Source organism: Rhinichthys klamathensis, unplaced genomic scaffold (assembly GCF_029890125.1).
Source record: "Rhinichthys klamathensis goyatoka isolate OS25496 unplaced genomic scaffold, OSU_Roscu_1.1 h1tg000098l_1, whole genome shotgun sequence".
Classification (NCBI taxonomy): domain Eukaryota; kingdom Metazoa; phylum Chordata; class Actinopteri; order Cypriniformes; family Leuciscidae; genus Rhinichthys; species Rhinichthys klamathensis.
In genome coordinates this window covers 7,542,545-7,567,959 of record NW_026606637.1, presented here as the reverse complement: position 1 = coordinate 7,567,959, position 25,415 = coordinate 7,542,545, and the positions used below count along the sequence as shown (strand labels likewise).

The 25,415-nt window shown below is 36.5% G+C and overlaps 2 protein-coding genes across 4 annotated transcripts; both read left to right on the top strand.

Moving 5' to 3' along the window:
• Positions 1 to 1,388: 1,388 nt before the first annotated feature.
• On the top strand, positions 1,389 to 13,204 carry uba3 (ubiquitin-like modifier activating enzyme 3). Of its 2 annotated transcripts, XM_056252834.1 has the most exons (18): positions 1,428 to 1,470; positions 1,604 to 1,642; positions 2,067 to 2,187; positions 2,709 to 2,789; positions 2,940 to 3,022; positions 3,110 to 3,190; positions 5,194 to 5,237; positions 5,399 to 5,463; positions 5,601 to 5,756; positions 6,885 to 6,987; positions 7,105 to 7,218; positions 8,793 to 8,846; positions 8,961 to 8,997; positions 9,086 to 9,167; positions 11,042 to 11,142; positions 12,217 to 12,280; positions 12,411 to 12,465; positions 12,579 to 13,204. In XM_056252834.1, exons 1-18 carry the CDS (start codon positions 1,451 to 1,453, stop codon positions 12,665 to 12,667), a joined length of 1,389 nt encoding a protein of 462 aa, XP_056108809.1. In that variant the 5' UTR covers positions 1,428 to 1,450; the 3' UTR covers positions 12,668 to 13,204. The 2 variants fall into 2 exon arrangements, with proteins under 2 accessions (XP_056108810.1, XP_056108809.1); XM_056252835.1 differs by lacking the exon at positions 1,604 to 1,642 and having other exon boundaries at positions 1,389 to 1,470.
• A 778-nt stretch (positions 13,205 to 13,982) lies between these two features.
• tmf1 (TATA element modulatory factor 1) lies at positions 13,983 to 25,266 on the top strand. 2 transcript variants are annotated; one of them, XM_056252833.1, is made up of 17 exons: positions 13,983 to 14,488; positions 15,921 to 17,239; positions 17,818 to 17,921; positions 18,334 to 18,460; positions 18,556 to 18,661; positions 18,790 to 18,932; positions 19,078 to 19,244; positions 19,351 to 19,507; positions 19,750 to 19,842; positions 20,533 to 20,689; positions 20,812 to 21,004; positions 21,184 to 21,253; positions 21,339 to 21,431; positions 21,631 to 21,753; positions 21,857 to 22,009; positions 22,174 to 22,299; positions 24,389 to 25,266. In XM_056252833.1, exons 1-17 carry the CDS (start codon positions 14,353 to 14,355, stop codon positions 24,527 to 24,529), a joined length of 3,408 nt encoding a protein of 1,135 aa, XP_056108808.1. In that variant the 5' UTR covers positions 13,983 to 14,352; the 3' UTR covers positions 24,530 to 25,266. The 2 variants fall into 2 exon arrangements, with proteins under 2 accessions (XP_056108808.1, XP_056108807.1); XM_056252832.1 differs by having other exon boundaries at positions 21,854 to 22,009.
• Positions 25,267 to 25,415: the final 149 nt, after the last annotated feature.

Below are 25,415 nucleotides of genomic sequence, written 5' to 3'. Positions count from 1 at the left end.
AATTATAACATAAAATGTCAAAATTAACTTAGTACGTCATAAATTTGACTTTTAAATCTCATAATTATGACTTAATGGCCCAGTTTCACAGTCAGGGCTTAGGTGATTTGGCCTTAGTTCAATTAGGACACTTAAAGGAATCGTTCATCCAAAAATGAAAATTCTGTCATTAATTACTCACCCTCATGCCGTTCCAAACCCGTAAGACTTTCATTCATCTTTGGAACACAAATGAAGATATTTTTTATGAAATCTGAGAGCTTTCTGTCCCTCCATTGACAGCTACGCAAGTACCCAACTACCACTTTGACACTTCAAAAAGTTCATAAAGAGATCGTAAAACTAATCCATATGAATTGAGCTTAGTCCAAATTTTCGGAAGAGACTCGACCGCTTTATATAATGAACAGATTGAATTTAGGCTTTTTTTCACATACAAACATTCATCAACTCAGACATGTGGTAAACGGAAGCTCAAGTATGTTTGCTTGACGTGTGAGAACCAAGGTTCATTCTCATGTTACGCAGCACGTTTGAGCTTCCGCAAGAGGTTTGCAATGAGGATTCTTCTCGTGCGTCAGGCATGTTTGGTTGAGCTTGTTTATGCTCGCTGAATAATGTTTATATGTGAATAAAATACTTAATTCAATCTGTTTATCATATAAAGCGATCGTGTTTCAGAAAATTTGGACTGTACCACTCAATTCATATGGATTAGTTAGTTTTATGATCTCTTTATGAACTTAGTGTCAAAGTGGTAGTTGTGTAGCTGTCAATGGAGGGACAGAAAGCTGTCAGATTTCATAAAAAATATCTTCATTTGTGTTCCGAAAATGAACAAAATTCTTCAGGGTTTGGAACGGCATGAGGATAAGTAATTAACAGAACTAAGTAGCTTTTATAAACGTGCCTTAGAAGAAAAACATTATGCTTCTTGAGACAAAACAATGGCACAGACATATTTTAAGATAGCCTATTTGCCAGTGCTTTTAAAACAGCTCCTGCATTTTAGTCTGGGACTATTCTTGTCTGTAAAACCGGGACAAGTGTCATAATTATGACTTATAATTTCGGACGTTTTATCCCATAATTATGCCATATTTTAATTCACCAAAGCAATTTTTTTTTCTTATATGGTGGAATAGGCTTCCTTCCAGAGCGGATGTTGATCGCTGCGCTCTGATGATGGATTCAGTTCAGGATTCGTCAGACTGATTCAAACCATGGATTCAAACCAGATTCAAACCGGTAATGCGTCTTTTTGAACTGTTAAAAAAAACTGCCTCATTTGTTCCGTAATCTTTTTTTTCCACATTAAAATACGTGTTACTAGATTATTTGAATTATCTGACAAAAGGCTGGAATGAAAGACTCGAGACTTTTATGTTGAAAATAACAATGTGCGTCAGTTTTTTCTGGCTGCGCATTTCACTTGAATCTGTATGACAATATGGCGGAAGGAGAGGAGCCGTAAGTGAATTTTTACACACAACTGCTCATAAATCCCTCGTAACAGTGCTTGTAGTTCAATCAACAGGACGCAAGAACGTTAACTTGCGGGTAGCAGAGCATGAATGAACCTTCTTTTATTCTCTCTTTTTAGGGAGAAGAAAAGAAGGAGAATAGAGGAGCTGAATGAGAAGTTAGTGAAATGAAAGATTAGAATTTAGATGTGGCATCCAGCAGGTTTGCTTTGGGAGGTGTTAATTCTTAAAGTTAGCTTTATCTATAATCCAGATACTGTTCAGACATTATTTTGAAGAGCTCTCCGCATATACTGTAAATAAATATAATCTGTCTGAAACCTAGCTGAAAGCTTGCAAAACCTCCAAACACTGCTGTTTGCACACGTGCCATAATGTTCTTTCTTAATATATAATTTATAAGACACCTTCTTTGTATTAATTATGAAACTTACATAAAGTCAGTGCCATCCAAACCAACTCAATTAATTGTTGTATATATAATGTATTGTAGATTATGTTATGTGTGAATGCGTTTTATAATTATTTAATAATCTTGGTGATGTGTGTGGTATGTAGTTAAATCTTTATATTTTTTCACAGAATGGTTGTGGATGGAGGGAATGGGGATAGCAGTGGCTGGCAGGGAAGATGGGACCATGTCAAAAAGTTCTTAGAGAGAGCTGGACCCTTCACTCATCCGGATTTTGAACCCAGCACTGAGGTAAGATGAAAATAATAACATAACATATACATTCCACACCCCTTTTACAAATGTATAAATCTATGCCCACTTTTAGGGAGAGAAGCACAGCTGTGAATGCATATTATCAGAACAATTAATAAAGTTTTTCTCTGCCTGGAGTACATAATAACTGCTGGTTACTTATGGTTCATAATTACTACACTGATTATGCACACCGTGGTCTATGTCATCTAAAAATATGTCATCAGAAAAGAGATATGTCACTTCAAGAGGGAATGGAATTTATTTTGATTGAAAGATTATGAGAGCATAATTTTTCATTTAAAAATGTTTATCAAGTAAATTTCAAACAACTGGAAGAGTCATGGGGCCATTATTTATCAAACATTGCTGTGGAGAATTGAGTCAAAAAGGTTTAGAACCAATGTGACTATAGTTTTTGAGCCATTTAGCTACATGAGCGTCTGATCCAAGATCAGTCAGTTTGTTGAATGTTACTCTACTCTCTTCTCTTTCCATAAAATGCGCACATCTTCCAGTCTCTCCAGTTTCTGTTAGACACATGCAAAATTCTGGTTATTGGAGCTGGCGGACTTGGATGTGAGCTGCTCAAAGATCTGGTACGGTCCTTGTTGTGCTGCATTTGTTTAGACAGATTCTTGTTTGTTCCTATTCTTGAATGACAGCTACAATACTCTAGTTGCAAAGAGGCTACTTGCTAATGTTTTTTTTTTTTTTGTCTTATGCTCATATACAATTTCATCACCCAGGCTTTGTCAGGTTTTCGACACATTCATGTGGTGGACATGGACACCATTGATGTTTCCAACCTCAACAGACAGTTCCTCTTCAGGTTAATCTTAGTCAGCTGATAGATATCTTTTTAAAACATTTCTTATTCTTTTTCTGTAATGTAAACTGTTTTCTGTTGTATCTATAGACCAAAAGATGTGGGCCGACCAAAGGCAGAGGTTGCAGCAGACTTTGTAAATGACAGGATCCCTGGGTGCAATGTTGTCCCGTATCCTTGTCCTAATATAATTATTGTTTGATACATTACTAATTAGGGCTGGGCGATAAATCGATTTTATCGATTAACTCGAATGTGTAGTTTACGACGATTTTTTTAATGAAAATCGGTTTTCTCTTTAACAACCGCTGACGCGCCCATCTGGGCTCCCGTAGTTCCGACCGGGCTCAGCGCTTGCCATGATAGAGATACACAAACAACATGGCAAATGAACAAGACCGCGGCAGCAGAAGCACACCCGCCGAAAACATTTACAACCTGAATCTGCAGGGCAGCCAACTCTCACGAGTTCACTGTGAGAGACGCAATTGTCACTTTTTACACGCTCTCACGCACACATGCATTTTCTCACGCAGAGAAAAATCGCGAGGCAAAGAGCACACTGACACCGACAGACTAGACAGAGCAGGTTACTATTGATATGAAACAGATTCTCAGCTCTCAGATTCTGTCAATTTTATTACGAAATTCAAACAATAAACACCGTTTTTGGCGCTTGTAAATGTGACGTGAAAGATCGCTGACAGATCTCAGTTCAAGCGGCCCGTGAACCGATCATCTGTTACTCTTCACTACTAACTTACCGAAATGTAATAAAATCGATCGATCAGTGTTTTTCAACCGCGGAAAGATGTCCATAAAACAGCTGGAGAACAACATATGTCACTTAACGTTACATTTACCTCAGGAATGCCTTTTAATTACCCATACCACGCATGTTAGTTGGACTTAAAATAATTGCTATAGAGAGGAGTATTTTGCTAAATATGATAACTATATTACACATTTATTATATTTTTACCTATTTCATTAAAATATTATAACGTTGTTTGTTATTATAAAAACACAAATTATATTTAATTTGAGTTAGTTTTAACCTTTAATAATACCACCTGACAGGGTCTCTCTGTATGTTTACAGCATTAGGTGATTTATTTTTGGAGAACAATTAACATAACACATTAAGGTAGGCTATTTACTGTACCTAATATTTACCCAAAGGAATTGATTTGAATCAGTATCCGAATCAAATCACAAGAATTGAATTGAAATTGTGAAATTTGTGTTAAGCAATAATAAAAACAGTAGCATACCAGTCTTTGTACCATGTAAACATTGTGTTTACATAGTTAATAAACTTGATAAAATTATGTTTAGTTACCAAATAATTTGACAATCACAATAAACATGTGATGCAAGTTTTTTTTTTTTTTTTTTTTTACACATCCCCCCAATCCCAATTCCCCCATTTTATGTTATGTTACATTTACACTATTTACAATGACAGGGCCTGCCCTGTCTTTTTGACTTGTTGTTCCTGATTGCACTTTAATCCAGATAATATCCCAGAAGGGAATATCAAAACAAAATAAAGTTAAAACTTGTTTTGAACAATTTCTTTGTCATCTACAGATTGATTTTAAGTAGGGAGAGAAAGAAATCGATATAAATCGTAAATCGGATTTTTTGTGAAAAAATCAGGGATTTTTTTTTTTAGGCCATATCGCCCAGCCCTATTACTAATCAAACGTTTTGGGTCAGTAAGATTATTATTATTATTATTATTATAATTTATAAAATAAATTAATACTTTAATTCAGGAAGGATGCATTAAATTGATCGAAAAACACATTTATAATGTTACAAAAGATTTCTATTACAAATAAATCCTGCTCTTTTCAACGTTCTATTTGTCAAAGAATCCTAAAAAGATATTGTATGACACTGAAGACTGGAGTAATGATGCTAAAAATTCAGTTCTGCCGTCACAGGAATAAATTACATTTTAAAATAGAAAACAGTTATTTTAGACTGTAATAATATTTTAAATGTTGGATCAAATAAATGCAGCTGTAGCCTGTGGTGAGCATAAGAGACTTCAAAAACATTTAAAAAATCTGATTGAGCCCAAACTTTTCAAGAGCCCAAACTATATGTATATGTTATATTGATGTATGTCAAAATATTTCCATTTTCCTTTATCAGTAATGCAGACATTTTAAGAAAATCCAGGACTTGGATGAGACATTTTACAAGCGTAATTACCACCTAACTGTTTTACATTCATCTAAAATGTCGTAACCTTTCTAGCACTATACAAAATGTGATGCTGTTGTTCTGCAGTGTGAGACTAATTATGTCAGTTTTTAAAAAATCTTGAAATCTGAGTAATGTTACTGTGTCTCTGTTACTGCATAGAATTTCACATAGTAGTATGTGGCCTGGACTCTGTTGTTGCCAGAAGATGGATGAATGGCATGCTGGTATGTATTTATTTTCTGAAACATTCAACAATCTGTACACACAAATTTATAGACATAAAGTCTTCTTTATGTCATGTAAATAAAGTGTTTCTATATTGTGAGAAATGTTTTTGTTCATTTGGCTTTCTCTTTTTCAGTTATCCCTGCTGATTTATGAAGATGGTGTCCTGGATCCCAGCTCCATTATTCCTCTAATAGATGGTGGCACAGAGGGCTTCAAAGGCAATGCCCGAGTCATTCTTCCGGGCATGACAGCTTGCATTGATTGCACCCTGGAGCTTTACCCCCCACAGGTGCATACTGGGATTTTGTGTTAAAGGGGTCATATAATGCCATTTTTGTACAAGCTAGTATGATTCTTTAGGGTCTAAATTTAAAGTTTGTAACATACTTTAATTACAAATTCTCATTAGTATTGTAAGAAAACACTTATTTTACTTGGTCAAAAACAGCTCTGTTTTCAGCACGCCGTTTCAGTGCATATGACTTTAAATGATAATGAGCTTTGCTGACTCCGCCTCTCTGTTCTGCGCGTACACCGTTTGTAACACAATAACACAATAACCATAACGCGCTGTTCAGTATAAATGTGGGACTATGAATTATATTGAGAACATCATACATAGAAAACATGCCGTAATGTACCCTGAGTGTAAACCTTAGACGCATTCATTGTGAAGCGTGCAGCTAGCGATTTGCAAAGATTAATATAAATATTAATATAAAGTTTAATAAAACGTTACACTCACTTCAGTTGTTCTAGAGGTTCAGCAGGAACACGAATAGCTGGTACCGATCCTTTATTCAGGAGCAGCTTCTTAGCAAAACCAGCTTTATACTGACCCTCGTTTATAAAGCAGTCTGGTGTGTGAAATGATTCACGCAAACATGAAAGCATTGACGTTGCTCGTGGGGAATATTCCCTTCGAAAACAAACTCAGCCACTGCGTCTTCAGCGGTTCGGATTTAGGAACATTAAAATGACTGCTGTGTTTGTTATTACACCCAAGAACAGAACACCACAATCGCTTAAGCGCCATTCTGCTCATAGACAGTGCTCCAGCATATCAACAATGACCGCGCCGGTCCGCGCAGACTATGATTGACAGCTCCCTCACGAGCGAGGGCGGGTCTGTGTTGAAATGTTGCTGTCAATCAAGAATCGTGGGAGGGGCTTCCGAGCGTGTGACGTCACAAGGTCGAACGGCTTGATTTGAGACAGGGGAAAACATATAAGGAGATTAAAACAAAAACACTGGATGGATTTTTATCATTTTATGATGGTTGTGTACAGGCACTGCCAACACACATTTCAGTACAATCAACTTGTAAAAGTGCATGTACCATTATATGACCCCTTTAAGTTGAATTTTTAAAAGCCTTTTTTTGTCATACTCATTTTTTTTTTTTGTCCTACACAGATAAACTTCCCAATGTGCACTATAGCCTCTATGCCACGGTTACCTGAACATTGTGTTGAATATGTCCGCATGCTGCTTTGGCCCAAAGACAAGCCTTTTGGAGGTACATTCATTTACGGTATCTACATGGAACTTGGCGTACAACCGCAGACTGATATTTTGGTTATACTGCTGCTTGGCAGCCTGCTAATATTTCAGATTTTTAATGTATTTTCCTCAGATGGTGTGGTGCTAGATGGTGATGACCCAAAGCACATCCAGTGGGTCTACCAGAACTCTTTGGAGAGAGCAGCAGAGTTCAACATCACTGGGGTGACTTACAGACTCACTCAGGGTGAGTGACACAGGCCTGCTCAGTGGGCCGTTATCAGGCATTTCGTGAAATCCTCTCGTTTGTAGACAGAATCTTTCTCACAATTTTTAAGAACTTTGTCTTAATGTGCCTTTTAAAAATATGAATGCTTGTAGCCTCTTTCACTTTATTTGGTAACAATTCCTTTCTTAGGTTGTAAGACAAAGGTGTCCAAACCAGCTTCAATCCTCTCCCTCTCATTATTATTGGGCCCACAATAAGAATTTCAGTTTAGTCTTTGTTCAACTTAAAAAAAAAATTTGTTCATCCATTTTACAATGCTGGACAGACAGTCAGACAACCTCTCTAATATAACAGTGTCTCTGAAATAAAGTGAAATATATGCTTCTATATCATCAGCATTAAATTTATAATTCATGTAATATTTCTGAATTATTTTTCCCAAAGGGAGCATGTATAATGAAAATAAAAGTGGCCCAAGAATTGATCCTTGAGGAACATCATATAACATTCTATATGTATTTGATATATTAAAAAGGTCCTATCTATAATATACGTTTTGAACCAATTTAAAACATTTATAATAAAACATAACAAATATAAAACATTTATAAAGATCTCTATTTCAAATCAATTCTTTTATTTTGAACATTCTCTTGATTAATGAATCCTGAAAACAACGTATCATGGTTCCAACAAAAATATTAGGCAGCACAACTGTTTTCAACTGATAATAGTAAGAAATGTTTGAGCAGCAGATCAGTATATTAGAGTGATTTCTGAAGGATCATGTGACACTGAAGACTGGAGTAATGGCTGTTGAAAATTTTGCTTTGCCTAATTAAATAGAAAGCAGGTATTTTAAAATTTTAATCACATTTTGCAATATAAATAAAAATAAATTCAGCCTTGGTCAGCATAACGCTGTGTCCGAAATCGAATACTTCCCTACTATTTAGTATGCGAAAAACAGTATGCCAACAGAGTAGTATATGAGAATGCATAGTATTCGAAAAACAGTAGTCCCCGGATGACCTACTACTTCCAGTGAGATTCTGAAGTACACATTTGACCGACTTATTACTATCCCATGAGGCCACGGATTTATGAATGGCAGTGAAGTGATCAACTGACGCTGGTATAGGTCATGTGACAGTAACATCATGGCGGATATAGTTTGTTTGAATTTAATTCATACTACCCATATTCATACTATATAGAACATATGTTTTTAATGATCACGAAGTTCAAATTCAAATGCAGGACATATTCAGACAGTATGCGATTTATTGACGCAGCACAGCATAAGAGAATTCTTTTAAAAACATTTAAAAAATCAACTTTATAGGTCCCAGGAGCACTTATTGGGAAACCAAACCATATTTAGGGACTAGAATATCAGATAAACTTTGAGGTGCTTCATTTTGGGAGTCTTTTGACTTGGGACAACCATTCTGAACAATGTGTTTCAAAACCAAAACAAAACATTTAGAACATCTTAGCTACAGCATACCAATGCCCTGGCATCATGGTCCATGCTTTTGCACAGGCAAGCACCAATCAAATGTTGATGAACCACCTCACCTGTGTTTCAGGGGTTGTGAAGAGAATAATTCCTGCTGTGGCTTCTACAAATGCTGTTATTGCTGGTATGCTGACATTGCAAATGTTCTTTGGTCTTGGCATGCTTGAAATGTTTTTGATATTTTTCAGTAAGTTGAGTTGTGACTGAAGATAACTTTTTTTCTTCTTACACATTTCAGCTGCTTGTGCCACAGAGGTTTTCAAAATTGCCACAAGGTAAATTATAATAGTGTATTTTCAAGTAGAGAGCATTGATTTCAATGTTCATTCACATCTCTTTTGTTCTTTTACCTTTGCCGAACAGCGCCTATGTTCCCTTGAACAACTACCTGGTGTTCAATGATGTTGATGGGCTGTACACGTACACCTTTGAGGCTGAGAGAAAGGTTAGTGATATGAACATGATTTTAAGTACATAACTAGAAAAAAAGAGACATTAATGCTAGATGTCTCTAAAAATCAACATAGCTTAACCCTCTGGGGACCAGAAACGCGCGGGCGCGTTTTGCTCGTTTTTTTTCACATAGCAGAAAAATAGACTTAAAGTACTACCATCATTTCTGTTCATATAGAGTTAAGAAATATGTGAAAATAATCTGTTAAATGTCTACTTTTTTATGTGCCCACATACAATCGAAATAAAATATTGTGCTTTTGTAAAATAAAGAAAATAAACAGGGTGTGCGTTCTGCCTCTCGGTCACCGTGAACTTTTTTTCTGGAGCACGTCTCTAATCTTCAACACAACTCAGCTAATACTATTCACCCAGCCATAAGCAATATATCTTTTAAATCGTTTGAGTTTGTACTTTTAAATGATCCGATTCAAAACTAAAATTAATATTCTCCGTTTATGTCATCTATATAAAAAGAGAGACGTGTCAGCCCGTCTCATTATCGTTCTCTCAGCTGATTATCCCTGGTAATGTGACACGCCCACGGAGAGCACGCGCTATTCAAACGCAAATATGTGAAGCAACACATTGAGACGCGTTAGCGCCCATAAACTCTGAAAACACACATTATTTTTTAGTCAGATTAATCTACTGTCGTCTTGCGCGGCTATATGAGGAACAATCCTGGGACATTTACCACTGCGTTTATTTTCACTGCGAGGATGAACAGATTCAGCTGAGAAGTAAGTGTTTTTTGCAAGTGCTTTGTTCTAATCGCGTTATAGAATAACGTAGTGTCTGTAAACGGAAAAATAGCGTACTGTTAAATGTGAATCATGTTTGTGTGTGTGTGTGTGTGTGTGTGTGAATGAATGAATGAATGAACGCACAGATACGCACTGTTACAGACTAAATAACATTTCGTTGACTCGTTTTGGATAAAGTTTTTACTCTAACATAGACATCAAATAAGCTTTTTTTAGGAGTTTCTGCTCATATGTTAGTATGTTATAATATATAGTATGTTTTGTCAATAAACTAATCAACTAAGATGTTATAGTGTTTGTTCAAGCTATATCAAAATAATGAATCCTCAACTTTGAAATATGTATGATCAAACTAAGACATTTATGGAGAAAGACAATTTTCTTTTCAAGATGTTTCCAACTCTAACTTTGAACTTTGAACTGAAATAAAACCATGTCCTTATGGTGAAGGGTGTGTGATAGAAGTGTCCAGACTTATGCACCCTGTATTTTCCTTATATAAATCCAAACAATCTAAAAGCCATTCTTTTTTAAATCTCCTCATTCTTTGTGCAAGGCTCCTGTAATGATATGGCCTGATAGCACCTAATAGGGCCATTATGGGGAGGGTCTTTGTCTTTCTCAGGTGTGAAATTCCACACATATTAATGAGAGACCACGCCTCCTGCATAAAGCTTTCTCAAACAAAACACGTCATTAAAAATGTAAAAGACTTTATTGACTTATCTGAATGAGTAGTCAGGATGATTCTCACATAGTTTTGGAGCAAATATTCTAGGCTATGTGATACAATTTTCAAAAGTCTTGTGAAGAAATAATATGTGTTTTGTGGTCTTATTTCAGCAACTTTCATTTTTATTTTTTTCAATAACCACGCATAAACATTATTCTATTAAAAATACAAACATGTACATACATGTTGCTCACTCATCATGGTAGCCAAGTTTGTGCTATATAGAGTGAATTTACACCTTTGCCATTAACATGTTTATAAATAACTGAAAAAAGCACAAATGTCAGTGCATGTCAAAACATCCCAAGGGCCCCAAAAACACTCTGGTCCCCAGAGGGTTAAATGTTGTCCATGTTGCATGTGTAGGAGAACTGTTCTGCCTGCAGTCAGGTGCCACAGGACCTGCAGTTCCCACCTTCAACTAAACTACAGGAGGTTCTGGACTACTTGACTGAGAACGCCTCTCTGTGAGTCACAATGTTCCTTAATGTTCAATCATTGTTGATGAACATAAAGCCTAATAGTAACAATGAAACAACTCCATATTTACATCATTATCTGACTTTTTAAAATTCATATTCCTTTTTTATTTTATTAAACTGTTACAATAAGAAAACAAGCATATATATATATATATATATTATTAGGGTGTAACGGTACACCGAAGTCACGGCATTTTGCCTCAATAAACTCCTAATTACTGCTTATTAATAGTTAGTAAGGTAGTTGTTTAGGTACTAGGTTTAGGAATGGGATAGGATTAAGGGATGTAGAATATGGTCATGCAGAATTAGGCATTACTATATGCTTTATAAGTACTATAAACATATCCTAGCAATTTGCATACTAATTAGCAACATGTTAATATTTAGAATTGGACCCTAATCTAAAGTGTTACGGAAAAAGCAACAAATCCGCAATTCTAGGTTTATTTTATTTTATTTTGAACAGACAGTTGTGCAAATTACAGTTTGTAACATTTAGTCCCCCCTGAGGTAGTTGGTACAGTACAGCCTCCTATATTGTATTAAGCACTAAGCAGTTAACAGAATGCACTCTTGCATGGGTCATATTTTTTTTGCAGGGCTGATAAAAAAACAAAAGGTATTTGGTCACAATCAGCTACAATACTGAGAAGCATCTCGTGTTATAAAAGTATAAAATAAATAGAATAATGAAAAACAAAACTTAAAACTTGCATTAGGAGTCTTACAATTTACTCCACTTAAACTATATGTAAACATTCAAAGCTTAAGCCCAGCCCTCCTATACTTAATTTTCCGCATTCCGCTCCGTTTCGCATCTAGTGGTCTTTGTTTTCGGGATGAATACATGTACCGTTACACCCCTAATACACACACACACACACACACACACACACACACACACACACACACACACACACACACACACACACACACACACACACACACACACACACACACACACACACACACACACACACACACACACACACACACACACACATATAAATGCATATAAATCATTTAATGATTCATCATTGTCTTTTTTTCTCCTAGCCAAATGAAGTCTCCTGCCATCACTACAACTGTGGATGGAAAAAACAAAACTCTGTATTTACAGGTTAAATGTTTTCTAACATTTCTAACAGAGTGCTCATAATTTAGTTTTATTTGATTTTCTTTACATGCATGTTATGCATTAGCTGTATTATATTTGAAGTAAATTTGAATCTGTTTGGTTTTATTTTCAGACTGTGGCATCTATTGAAGAGAGAACTCGACCAAATCTAAGCAAAACACTGAAAGGTGATTGAAAGTCTTCTGTGACATCATGTAGTATATGTAACTTTATTTAATAAGAATATTTCAAAATTATATTGGTGTTGTTTAACCTATTAAATGTCCCCTTGTGTTTGCAGAGCTTGGACTTGTGGATGGCCAAGAGCTGGCAGTGGCTGATGTCACCACTCCTCAGACAATGCTCTTCAAGCTCAACTTCATCTCATAGAACAAATGCTTCATTCTGATGGACAGTGGTTATTGCAGTCGTCATCAAAATGAAGCAGACTTGGAAATGTAGCCTATAAGCTCCATGCTTCAGTGCATCAACAGCATCACATGCACATGCTCTGTTGGAATAGCTGCGGTTTGTATTTAGGGTTTTTGGTCAACTATGTCCATCAAAGACACTTACAGAAGGCATTTGTTTCGTTGTCTTGCACTGCTATATCCGTAGGAGTCATTTTTGTGGATTTCTTTTTTTATGCAAACTGTTTATCTATTTATTTTGTTGTTGTGCATTCAAACCAGTTTGACAGTATGTTGTTCAATGTCTTGTCTTGTAGAAAAAAAATCGTTCATGTTTTGAATTAAAATTGGAAACCTTATTTTAAACAAGTAATGAAGTCCCAGTCCTGTAATGTTTTCCTAACTTTAAATTTAAAATATCCTTTTACCCAATTTGTGAATAAAATTACTTGGTTAAATATTTAAAAAGGCTCAAAATATGATGGAATCTCCCGAATAAAAATATTTTGTAAACAAATACAGAATGTTGCATTGTCAATGTAATCTTTAGAAAGAGTCATTTTGTATACTGTACCGTTTGTGTGATTTATGTGGCATTGTCATGGATTACAGATATACAGAAATACAATGCAGACTCTAATCCACAAGGTCAGACCTTAGTGTCTTTGTTTATTTCTATGTCTAAGTTAATTTGGACAAGTCACATGGCCACATACAACAATGGATAAAACTGCAAATGTTGCTTGGCAAGCTACAAACTGAAATGAATTAAGCTAGTTACATTATTTGTTTGATAAACTGCTTCACTAGTTTCCCATTAAATGTTTAAAACTACTATCATATATCTATCATAAGTCAATAATTATGATTAATATTTTAATTTCTGTAAAGTATTTATTTTCGCTAAAGTGTAATCTGTAAAAAATGTCCTCGTTACAAAGGCAACAGACACCTGTTTAAGTGTGAAAGAAGACGTGTTTAGTTTGCAGTTATGCATTGACAATAAAAGTCATTTTACGCTCAGTCAGTAAATTGACTTCGTCAGTTTTCTTTTTTAAAAGAGGTTTCAAATAACAACTGATACTTGTTTACTTTTTTATTGAATAACAAGAAACAAAATGCCCAGGCATTGGTAGTACCTGCTGCCAATCTAATAATAACTTAATATATTTTATAGTAATATATACAATATAGTATAAAGTTATAGTATATAATAGAATTCTACAATAAAAAATAAATACATAAATAATTGCACTTTTGACGTCGGTGACGTGGCCCTGACGACGTCACGTACAGGATAGGTTGATGCTACGTGGATGGGAAGTAGTTCTCGAACTGCACGCCAGAGGAAACCTAAACAAAACAATGCGAAGTCCAACCTAAATGCCGAGTAGCTCGAAAGCAAAGAAAAATGTCGTCCAGTCCGTCGTTTATGTATTTATATTATCGACTTTCATTTTAGCATGGAATTATGTCGACTGTCAGCGAATTGTCAGTTGTTTTGCGAGCAGAATTAGCCGCCAAGCTAACGTGGACAGCGGCCTAACATAAACACACCAACCTGTTACGGCTGTTAGTGTGGAATAAACCTGCTCTTATTTGGGAGGCTTTTAATAATGTTGTGTTTTATGTAGACGTCATACAACCAGGTGGAAGTAAAGCAATATGAGTTGGTTCAACGCGTCTCATCTGTCGAGTTTTGCCAAACAAGCTCTGACAACTGCTCAGAAATCCATCGACAGAGTTCTGGACATTCAAGAAGAGGAGCAGTGGGGTGACACGACCAACCCGTCCTTTGCTGGTAAATTTAGTAATAGATGATTGACAGTCCAGGCAGGGTGTCATCATCAGTGACAACTGCACAGCATTAGATGTATAATGATTTATGCTTCATATATTTCTGCAGGCTACAGTACAGTCCCAAATCGGCCACACACATACATATTTTCAGTTGACTACATACATTTTGCTTAATCCATATGCAGTCAGATAGCTCAGATAACTATAAACGCACATGGAAACCTTCCCGCAGAACTGAAAAATTACAACCAAGTCATTCAGACAGAATCACAAACCAAGGCCAACATGAAACTTCTTCAAAGATGATCTTGGTTTCCAACTGGAAACCACCTGATATCACAAAAAAGCCCTAAAGAATACATAAGAGTTTGCAGTTTTGATGTATTGTGTTTTCAAAGGTGGGATTGGTTTTCTTCCTTTAGCTCATGTTTAGAATGATAAAATAGAGATGTATGATTCAGTAGCTTTAGGCTTGATCTATTTTGGTTATGAAGCTTCTTTCTTTTAAAGGGATAGTCCACCCAAAAATGCAAATTCTGTCATTGTTTACTCGGACTCATGTTGTTCCAAACCCACAAGACTCTTGTTCATCTTCGAAACACAAATTAATATATTTTCTCATAATTGATGTCCATTCATTGAAAGTCCATGCAAGCAAAAAATTTTACAGATCAAAAAGTACAAAAAAATAAATAAAATACCATGGTAAAAGTAATCCAAAAGTAATCCATGATTTGAGTGATTTAATTCAAGTCTCGTGATATGATGAACAGATTTAATATAAGCTTTTATTCAGATATAAACATTGATCAATGCACATGCATAGAGCTCATCAGAAGTGGTAAAAAGAAGCTCATTTGTACTTGCTTGACGTGCAAGAATCCAGGTTTGTTCTTAAATGCCAAGGAAGTATGGATGAGCTTGAGAGGACTTTTTGATCTGTGAAAGTTTTGGTTCCATGAACTTTAAATGGATAGACAAAAATGATGAGAGATTATTAAAAATATCTTCATTTGTGTTCTGATGATGAACGGAAATCTTATGGGTTAGAACTTGGAACCACATGAGGGTGATCAAATGTTGACAGAAATTTAATTTCTTAAAGGTTTAAAAGAATGAATATTGAGTTATATTATTAATTCAGGTGCACTGAATACTATTGGATGAGATTGTAATTGTACTGAATTGAGCTGGATAATGATGACATCTGTATTCCTATAAGCTGCTTGTAGCTGATATTGAATTTTTCTTAACTGATGAACTTTGCAACATTAACGCTGTTATTTTCCTGTTTATTACTTTTAAGCTGATTTGCCTCAATCTGTATTGTATAAAGCGCTAGATGTGATTTGACTCTTAGGTGAACTGTTTCTTTAAAATACCCTTGTCCAGCATTTTGTTGAATTTTCTTATTGCTATTTTTTTTTCTTCAGATCCACCAGGCAAGACGGTATCAACAGGATGGGGTAGGAACCAGTGGGACTCGCCCTCTGAGGAGCATACCAAGACTCTCCCTCCATCATCTGAGGCCATTACTAAGCCCGTCACATGGACCGTTGTTGATGAATCGGAGGATTTCTTCAGTGCCTTTCTGCCTCATGGGGAGATACAAACTGTAAGCAACACTAAAGTGGTGTCTGTGCCACCTGCCAAGTCAAACCGCAGACTACGGGAAAAAGCAGACCAGGAGAAGGAGCTGGAAGTCAGTGATTCACAAGGTCAGACAGACCTCAGTAAATGCAGCAGCCAGGAAACTTTTGAGATAAAGCCAACTGGGACAGAGCTTTTGGAGCAAAATTCATCCTCGACAGATGAGCAGTCACAATCAGAACTGGTTGTTCCTGCTTCGGTTGTTGCACCGGAAGAAGCTGCCGAACAGGAGGCCAGCGAGGACATGACAGAGTCAGATGGCTTGGCTTTAACTTCAGATGTCACACTCACAAATGTAACTTTATCCTCTTCAGAGGCCGAATCTGTTGGTGTGTTTGAACCTGCTTTGACCATCGAGACCAAAAATCCAGATAACGCCTTGCCTGTTCCTTCTAAAGAAATCCTGTTAGAATCCAAAGACGCTAAATCAGAGGACAGACAAAGCAACACCCCGTCTCCCCCTGTTAGTGCCTTCTCTTCTGGTACTTCCACCACCAGCGACATAGAGGTTTTGGACCACGAGAGTGTGCTAAGCGAGAGCTCGGCCAGCTCCAGACAGGAGACCGCAGAGGCTAAAGCTGGTCTGCACCTAATGCAAGGGTCTTTCCAACTGCTCTCCGCCTCAACATGCAGCGACTTCCCTCGTTTGGATGAATACCCAAAACTCACGGAAAGCTGCGGCTCCTCGTCTGATGCCTTTGAGCGCATTGACTCATTTAGCATGCAGTCGCTGGACAGCCGCAGTGTCAGCGAAGTGAATTCTGATGACGAGATCCCAGGCAACCGCACATTAGCCTCCATCACGGCCGGACCTTTGCCTGCTCCTCCTCAGTCAGTGCCACAGACTAAACAGGAGGAAGAGGACGGTATAACTGAGTCTATTAATGACCAATCACTGGATGATAATGAGATGGAGGAGAGTGGCCGCAGTGCAACGCCAGTGAACTGTGAGCAGACGGATGAGCTGCAGGAGGGCGAACAGGAAACTGAATCTGACCTCACACTGACCAACCAAAAAACTGATGTGAACGAAACTGCAGCATCACAGAGTACTGGAGAGAAACTGGAAGATTCACCCTGTCAGATTTTTGATCTCCAGAAGGTTGGAATAATACATAAAAATATAATATAATATCATAATTAAATATACACTACTGTTCAAACATTTGGGTTGGTGGTAATATATATATATATATATATATATATATATATATATATAAATAAAAGGCTTTTGAAGGCATCTTATGTTCACCAAGGCTGCATTTATTTGATTTAAAAAAACAAACACACAAAAAAACCCCAGCAGTAACATTTTGAAATATTATTACAATCTAAAATAACATGTATTCTTTTCCGGTTATAGCAAAGCTGAATTTTCAACATCATTACTCCAGTCTTTAGTGACACATGATCTTTCATAATTCATTCTGATATGCTGATTTAAAACTTAAGAAACATTTCTTATTATTGTCATTTTTTCAGTATTTTTTTTATGAATAGAAAGGTTAAAAGAACAGCATGTATTTGAAATCTTTTGTATCATTACTAGATCAATTAAATGCACCCTTGCAGAATAAAAATATTAATAAAAAAAAAGTTACTGAACACAATTTTTTTAATTGATCATTGAATGTCATTGAATTAATATTCTGTTATTTTTGTTTTTCATAATCTCCCCAGATTATTGAGGAGCTTTCTAACCGACTAGAGAAGAGAGAATCACAGTTGCTTGTGGTCAGTAAAGACAAGGCCAGACTTGAGGAAGAGTGTGACAATCTCAAAGAGTGAGTTGAGGAACATGTGCTCCTGAAAACCTTCTGCTGTTGTTTTTTCTTAAATAATAAATGTTTGCAATAGCTAACTAGGGCATATAAACAGGTGGAGGCAGCAAAACATTTTTACACAGCTTGAGGAAAACCGGGTGCTGTGTTCACATACTGTTGGTAAATGAAGAGATTAGCTAACAAAACACTTAATTTTGACACAGTAGTCCACACCTTACAACATGTACATTGCTTAGAAAATGGGATCCGAATAATTTCTTATTGTACAAATTATCATCTTGAATTGTCTGTTGGTTGGCATGTTTTTAGGGTGTTAATCTTTAACTCCACTGCATTTCTACACTATAGTTTTTCTTATTTAAACTTTTTACATGCCTGTTGAATTAGCATTAACAAGACCTGTGTTTCACAGTGAGATGATCAGCTTGCAGGAAGAAAGCTCTGCTGTTCAGTCTTTAAAAGACGAGTTCACTCAGCGCATAGCTGAAGCTGAGAGGAAAGCTCAACTTGCCTGCAAGGAGAGAGACATCGCCAAAAAGGTGTCCATTTTTTAAAATTGTTGTTTTGAATTTATATAATTCTTACAACCCCAGTCTTGTTTTGTATTGAAATGCATCATATGTCATGGTCACAGGAAATCAAGGGCCTCAGAGAAGAACTGGCAAGCAGGCTAAACTCAAATGAGACTTTGGAACTGATAAAAGAGAAAGAGGAACAGATCCGAGAGCTTCTTGAAGAAGGTGAGTGTTCTAGGCTTTTACGTGTTCAATGTGACGTGGATGATCATATCAAGATTTTACTGCGTGATCCTACAAGGAACTGCTTATTTATTAAGGGTGTGTTTGCTTCCTCGTTTCTTTCTGATTAGGTGAGAAACTGTCCAAGCAGCAGTTGCAGCACTCTAACATCATAAAGAAACTGCGTGTGAAAGAGAGAGAGAGTGATGCACAAATCACCAAACAGACCAAAAAACTAAAGGAACAGGAAGAGGAACTAAAACATTTGCAGCAGGTTTGGAACACAACCTTCAATCCAAAGCTGTGTTGTTTATAGAATAAACATGTTTACAGTTGTAAAGTACTGTATATTGAGTGTTCATATCAAATGCCAGCAGGAGGAGAAGAGAATGTTGAGGTTTTTACAATGATAATTGCAGGTTTTGGATGGTAAGGAGGAAGTAGAAAAGCAGCACAGAGAGAACATTAAGAAGCTGAATGCTGTAGTGGAGCGGCAGGAGAAGGAATTGAGTAAACTGCAGACCAGCAGTGAGGAGCTTCAGGAAAATAATCGCAGTTTACAAGCAGCACTCGACAGCTCCTACAAGTAAATGCCACATAACTGACTTGATGCTATACAGTACACTTATTCACTGTCCCATTGTCAGTGGTCTCTCCCAGTTTATTGATTTTATTTGTTTTTCACTGTATAGAAAGTTGGCAGAGTTGCACAAGGCCAATGCCACTAAGGATAGTGAAGCCCAGGAACTGGCACTGAGCAGAGAGGTACATGCGAAAGAAGAGCTGAGTTTGGCTTTGGAGAAAGTCCAAGAAGAGTCACGCCTACAACAAGAGGCACTGGCCAATCAGGTAATTTTGTTTTGTTGGTTTTGTTAAAATGCCTATTTTTATGTCATTATCATATTATTATTATTATTAGTTTATATTTTTACTGGATTTCCATTTCTCTCTAAAGCAGGAACTTTGTTCACTTTATTCTGGGGTTACTTATCCAGTTATACATGCTTTACTTTAGTGTCTTATTAATCTACAAATTCTAGCTTTTGTGTCTATGTGTGACTGTTTTTTTATTTTATTTTTTTTATGTTGAGGTGGCAGATTTGAGGCTGGCTCTACAGAGGGCCGAACAGCAGCAGGCCAAGAAGGAAGATTACCTGAGAGAGGAGATCAGTGAGTTACAGCAGGTAACTAGAACACATTACAGCCAGCTTACAAGAGTTTATTTATATATTTATTAATTTCATTTCAGCCACCGTAGAGAAACTACAGCAACCTACTATAGGCTCAAGACTATTGCATTTTTGTTAAAGGAAGTATCTCCCTGATTTAAAGAGAAAAAGACAAGTTCTAATACAAACCCCAGAGGTATAAACAAATTCAGATAATTAACAATTAATTTTTTCTGCACATGAAATATGTAGAATACCATTCAAACATTTGGGGTCAATAAGATTTTTTGAAAGAAATTTATATTTTATTCAAGAATGCATTGAATTAATCAAAAGTGACATATAAGACATTTACAATGTTACAAAAGATTTCTATTTCAAATAAATGCTGTTCTTTTGAACTTTATTTATCAAAGAATCCTGAAAAAGATGTATTACGGTTTCCACAAAAATATTAATCAGCACAACTGTTTTCAACATTGATAATAAGTTTCTTGAGCACCAAATCAGCATATTAGAATAATTTCTGAAGGATCGCGTGGCACTGAAGATTTAAATTGTGATAATATTTCATAATAACACTGTAGTTTTGATCAAATAAATGCGGCCTCTGTGAGCATAAGAGACTTCTTTCCAAAAATCTTTCCGACCCTGATCTACCTACAGTGTAGGTGATGGTTACACTGTAATTTTACTCTTCAACAGAGGTTACAAGAAGCAGAGTCCAGAAACCAGGAACTTAGCCAAAGTGTTACATCAGCATCACGGCCCCTCTTGCGACAGATAGAGAACCTCCAGGCCACACTTGGTGCCCAGACAGCATCATGGGAAAAACTAGAGAAGAACATCTCTGATCGCTTAGGTGAGACATGCTTGTTTTGCATGAACATTAGTGGCTTATGTCATCTGTTTAAATCTGATGTTTTAAAACAATAAACCACATTTGACATTCACAAGTTGTTTTCACTTGTCATTCTCTCTTAGCTGATGCCCAAGCCCAGCTTGCTGTTTCTATAGAGAAAGAGCGTTCGGCTACAGAGGAGCTACTAGCCATCCGAGCACAAATAGCATCTTTAGAATCCCAGGCTTCTTTGTTGAGGCAGGAGAAAGGACGCCTGCAGGGGCAGCTGGATGCGGAGAAGATGCGGCGGGAAAAACTGGAGGATGACTTTAGCAGGTAGGAGATGTGTTTAACATTGAAAAAGAAGCTGGCATTGTTAGTGGCAGTATTCTCACTCTGATTTATATTGTAATGCAGACACATGCATTTTCTGTTAAGCTGGAAATGTGAATGTCATGTATTGTGAAAAGCGATATACAAATAAATGTGAATTGAATTGATTTTTGTATGTGTAGGGAGCGTGTAGAGCTGGAGAATCTTAAATGGGAATATGCTCGAGTCTCAGAAGAGGCCAAGAAGGAGAAGGTACCATTTGCTTTTTTGAACACTTTAGACAAAATATATACACAAAAAACGATTCTCAATGTCTGTATTATTTGGTCGTCTTCAGTTGCTTCTCGCCAACCAACTGGAAATGGAGAAAATGAAGGTGGAACAGGAGAAGAAGAAATGCTACCTTGCACAAGAGGCCCTCAAAGAAAAGGTTTTGCATGAAAAGACCAGACTTTGCTCTTGTGTTCTGAATCTGCCTTTTTATTAATCTTTACCTCCAAAATAGTTACAATTATCATTTTATACAAGGTTCAAAAATCACACCTAGCAGTTATGATAATAACTGTGCCATAAAATCAACTCATTTCAAGAGTTTAAAAATAGGGATCTCTGTGTTTTTGTTTCATCAGGAGAGGAAGTCTCTAAGTTTGTCTGTGACTGATGCTCCAGCGTCCTCCACTCCCTCATTGTCCCGCTCTAGTTCCGTTAGTGGGGCTGAGCATGCTGGCTTACCATCCTCCATTTTCTCACAGGTACATTCATCTCACCCCTGTCCACACCTGTTGAGATGCAGAAAATCTTTTCTCTTCCTAAATATTTTTCAGTTTGTCACAATCACTTGTTTTTTTTTAGCAGGAGGATTCTCTCGACCATTCTTTTAGCACTATGACCATGTCTATCAGTGGGACTAACCTTTATGAAGCGGCTCGACTGGGTGGTGGATCCAGTATCATTGAGAGCCTGCAGTCTCAGCTCAAACTCAGAGAGGGCGAGATAGCCCAGCTGCAGGTACACCTTTTAATGGAATAGTCTTTCATCATGTGCAAAATTACATCTGGGCTTGGAAGATTATACATTTACTGTAATGTTTAAAACTAGTCATTTAACTTTGTGTTTAAAAGCTGAATATTTTATGTACTAATTTGGATTCAATTCTTTTGGTTATCCACAAGATGGAGATTGCTAGTCTAGAGAGAAGTCGAACTGTGATGACAGAAGAGCTTGTGCGACTGACCAATCAGAACGATGAGATAGAGGATGAAGTGAAGGAAATCCCTAGACTGAAAGTGCAACTGAAGGTGAACACAAGCAAAATGCTACTTTAAAGCAGAGACAACTGTTGGCAGTTTATAACAGACTGCTACAAATTTACTTGCCGTTTTTTGTTTACACTAATCCTGAATCATTTGAAAACACATCTTTTCTCTGCGTTTTGGCCTTTTGTCCACACTGAGATAGCATTTTTGTCCTGTGAAAACTGAGCTTTTTGAAGACACGCTCCCAAGTGGGTAAATTCTAAAACGCCGGTTTCATGTTGAAGTGTGGACTGTGAAAACGGAGCTATTTGAAAAGAATGACACATTTAGTCATGTGACGCATATTGTACCGATAGAAAACACTGGCTACGTTTACATGCAACCAAATAATGCATGTAAACGCATGTATTAGTAATTGGATTGACGGCTCAATTGGACTGAATTGCCTTCATGTAAACACCTTAATATTATTATTATAATAAGATATATACTATCATTCAATGTTTTGGGGTAATTTTTTTATGTTTTTGAATGAAGTCTCTTATGATCACCAAGGCTGCATTTATTTGATCAAAAATACACATGTAAATGTAATATAGTCCTGTAATGGTAAAGCTGAAATTTCAGCAGCAATTTCTCAAGTCTTCAGTGTCACATGATCCTTCAGAAATCATTCTAATAAGAAACAAGAAACATTTCTTATTATTATGATACTGTTGAAAACAGTTGTGCTGCTTGGTATTTTTTGTGGAGTACAAAAATAAATTTTACCTGATACATTTTTTTTTTCAGAATGTTTAGATCAGGGGTCTCAAACTCAAATTAACTGGGGGCCGCTGGAGGTAGAGTCTGGGTCAGGCTGGGCCGCATCAAGTATTCCACAAAAAAATAGTATTCAAGTATTCCAAAAAAGGAGCACAACTGATCCAATCTTCTCAATATTTATTATTAACGTTTCTTCTGAACTGTTCCTCTGAATTTGAACATTCCTTTCTGTACATGATTGGTTCTTCATGAGCTGTCCTTCTGACAGTTGAAGTTCATTTTACAAACTTTCTTTGTCTATAACACATATTTGTGATATTTATATTTGCTTATGTCCTTTTTATTTTCTTTATACAACACATTAATGATATTGAATGTTTTTTTTGGAAGGCACATTTCCTTTTATTATACTTAGAAAAACAATTATTGCTTTTGAAATACAAATATTTGCAGTCATGTCTGCCCGTCTTATTGAATTCTTTGTATAGTGTCTCAAATTACTGACTGCACAAATCAAAGCAAACCTTCTTATCAACCTGTTGGACACATATTACAAGCTCAAAGTGATTATTCTCACATTGTTTTAGAGCAGTGTCTCTCTCCAACACGTCGCTCGCGAGCTACCAGTAGCTCGTGGCCTGATTGGTGGTAGCTTGCCAAGGGGCCGTTCACATATCGCGCTCACATATTTTGCGCGCTCAAGTTCAATTTCAAATGTAGGCGCGCGGCAAGCGCGCTCATAATTGAAGCGACGCGCTCATTTTTTCCAGGCGCAGTATGTTTGTACTTCGCGGTTGTCTATGACAACTATTGACAACAAACCCTCCGTAAGCTGTCACGAGACTATCTATGGTAGCTCATAAGGGATACTTTTTTTTTTTTTTTTTTTACGCGGCACACGCAACGACGGGCCGCACTAACATTAAACTTTAATGTCAAGTAGGGGGCCACAAAATATCACCCCGCGGGCCGCAAATGGCCCGCGGGCCGCGAGTTTGAGACCCCTGGTTTAGATGAATGGAAAGTACAAAAGAACATTTTTAAAATAGACATTTTTTTGTAACATTATAAAGTCTTTACTGTCACTTTAGATTTATTTAATGTGTCCTAATTTATTTAAAACAAAAAAAACCTACTGACCACAAAATTTTGAACTGTAGTGTAAATGTTTCAATTATTTTTCATGTAGAGTGAATTGTTCACTCTCTGTATCCTCTAAATATAAACAAAGTGTCTTAATTTTTCATCCCCTTAGACCAATTTCACCATTCCTCATAGAGGATCCTGATAAATGATCTGTTTGCCTAACAAGCACAGTAATAGGTATGAGGCTTTAAACACTGACCAACTGTTATGTGCATCACAGGATCTAGAACAAAGGCACAACACAATCCTGCAGATGTATGGAGAGAAGGCGGAGGAGGCGGAAGAGCTGCGTCTGGACCTGGAGGATGTGAAGAACATGTACAAAACGCAAATAGATGAACTCTTAAAAAATCAAAAATAGTAGATTCTGCGAAAGGACTGGCTCACACTGACTGTAAACAGAGCTTTACTGTAGGAGTAACTGTGCTTCACATCTCAGCATTGGTAACAAAAGACCAAGTCATTTAAATGTATTTTTTTTCTGAGAAAATGTTTAAGATATTTCAAGGGTCATATAGTATATAGTTATTTAAGATATGATTGCTCTCACGGTTGTGGGATTTTATTTGAAATAAAAAAAACATTCTCTATAAATAACCATGTTTGGTTTAAGAAATGACATGGCTATCTGTCAGTGTATAGGTTATGGTTGTTTCTTAACACTTGAATTTGCACAATGAAGTGGGAGTTTGGATTTTAATCATGAATTAATTGCTATATTTCCCCCTGATCTTCATCCTCTGGACTGCACATCTTACTGCTAAGTAGTTGATTTGCTGTTGACTGTCTCTTCACATTGTGAAAACAAGTAAACATGCTTTCCAGACAACTCCAGGGTACTACGCGTCCTTCAAACCCCTTCAGTTAGTATATTTAAAGTTGTTAGTTAAGTTTTGCACTCATTTTTATCTCGTCTCACGCTGATTGAGTTTTAGTGATGAGGGGGTCCACGGAAATCTTCCACTGTAATATTCTATAAGATATGATCTTTGTAAAGCATACATTACAGTCATGTCACTGTAAGACGCTCCCAGTGTATCTTCAGTTTTTGTTGCACACATGTAAATAAAGTAAGAGATATGTATTGGGCAGACTCAATTTGTTTTCCACCCTTATTATTCTATTTAATGTTTAATAATTACAAATATTGCTTTTAGTTATATAGTAAGTAATATGTTATTATTGTTAGTAGAAGTATTAATAATATCTGCTTTTATTTTTTCCAGCTTTGTTTTGGTGTTTAATTA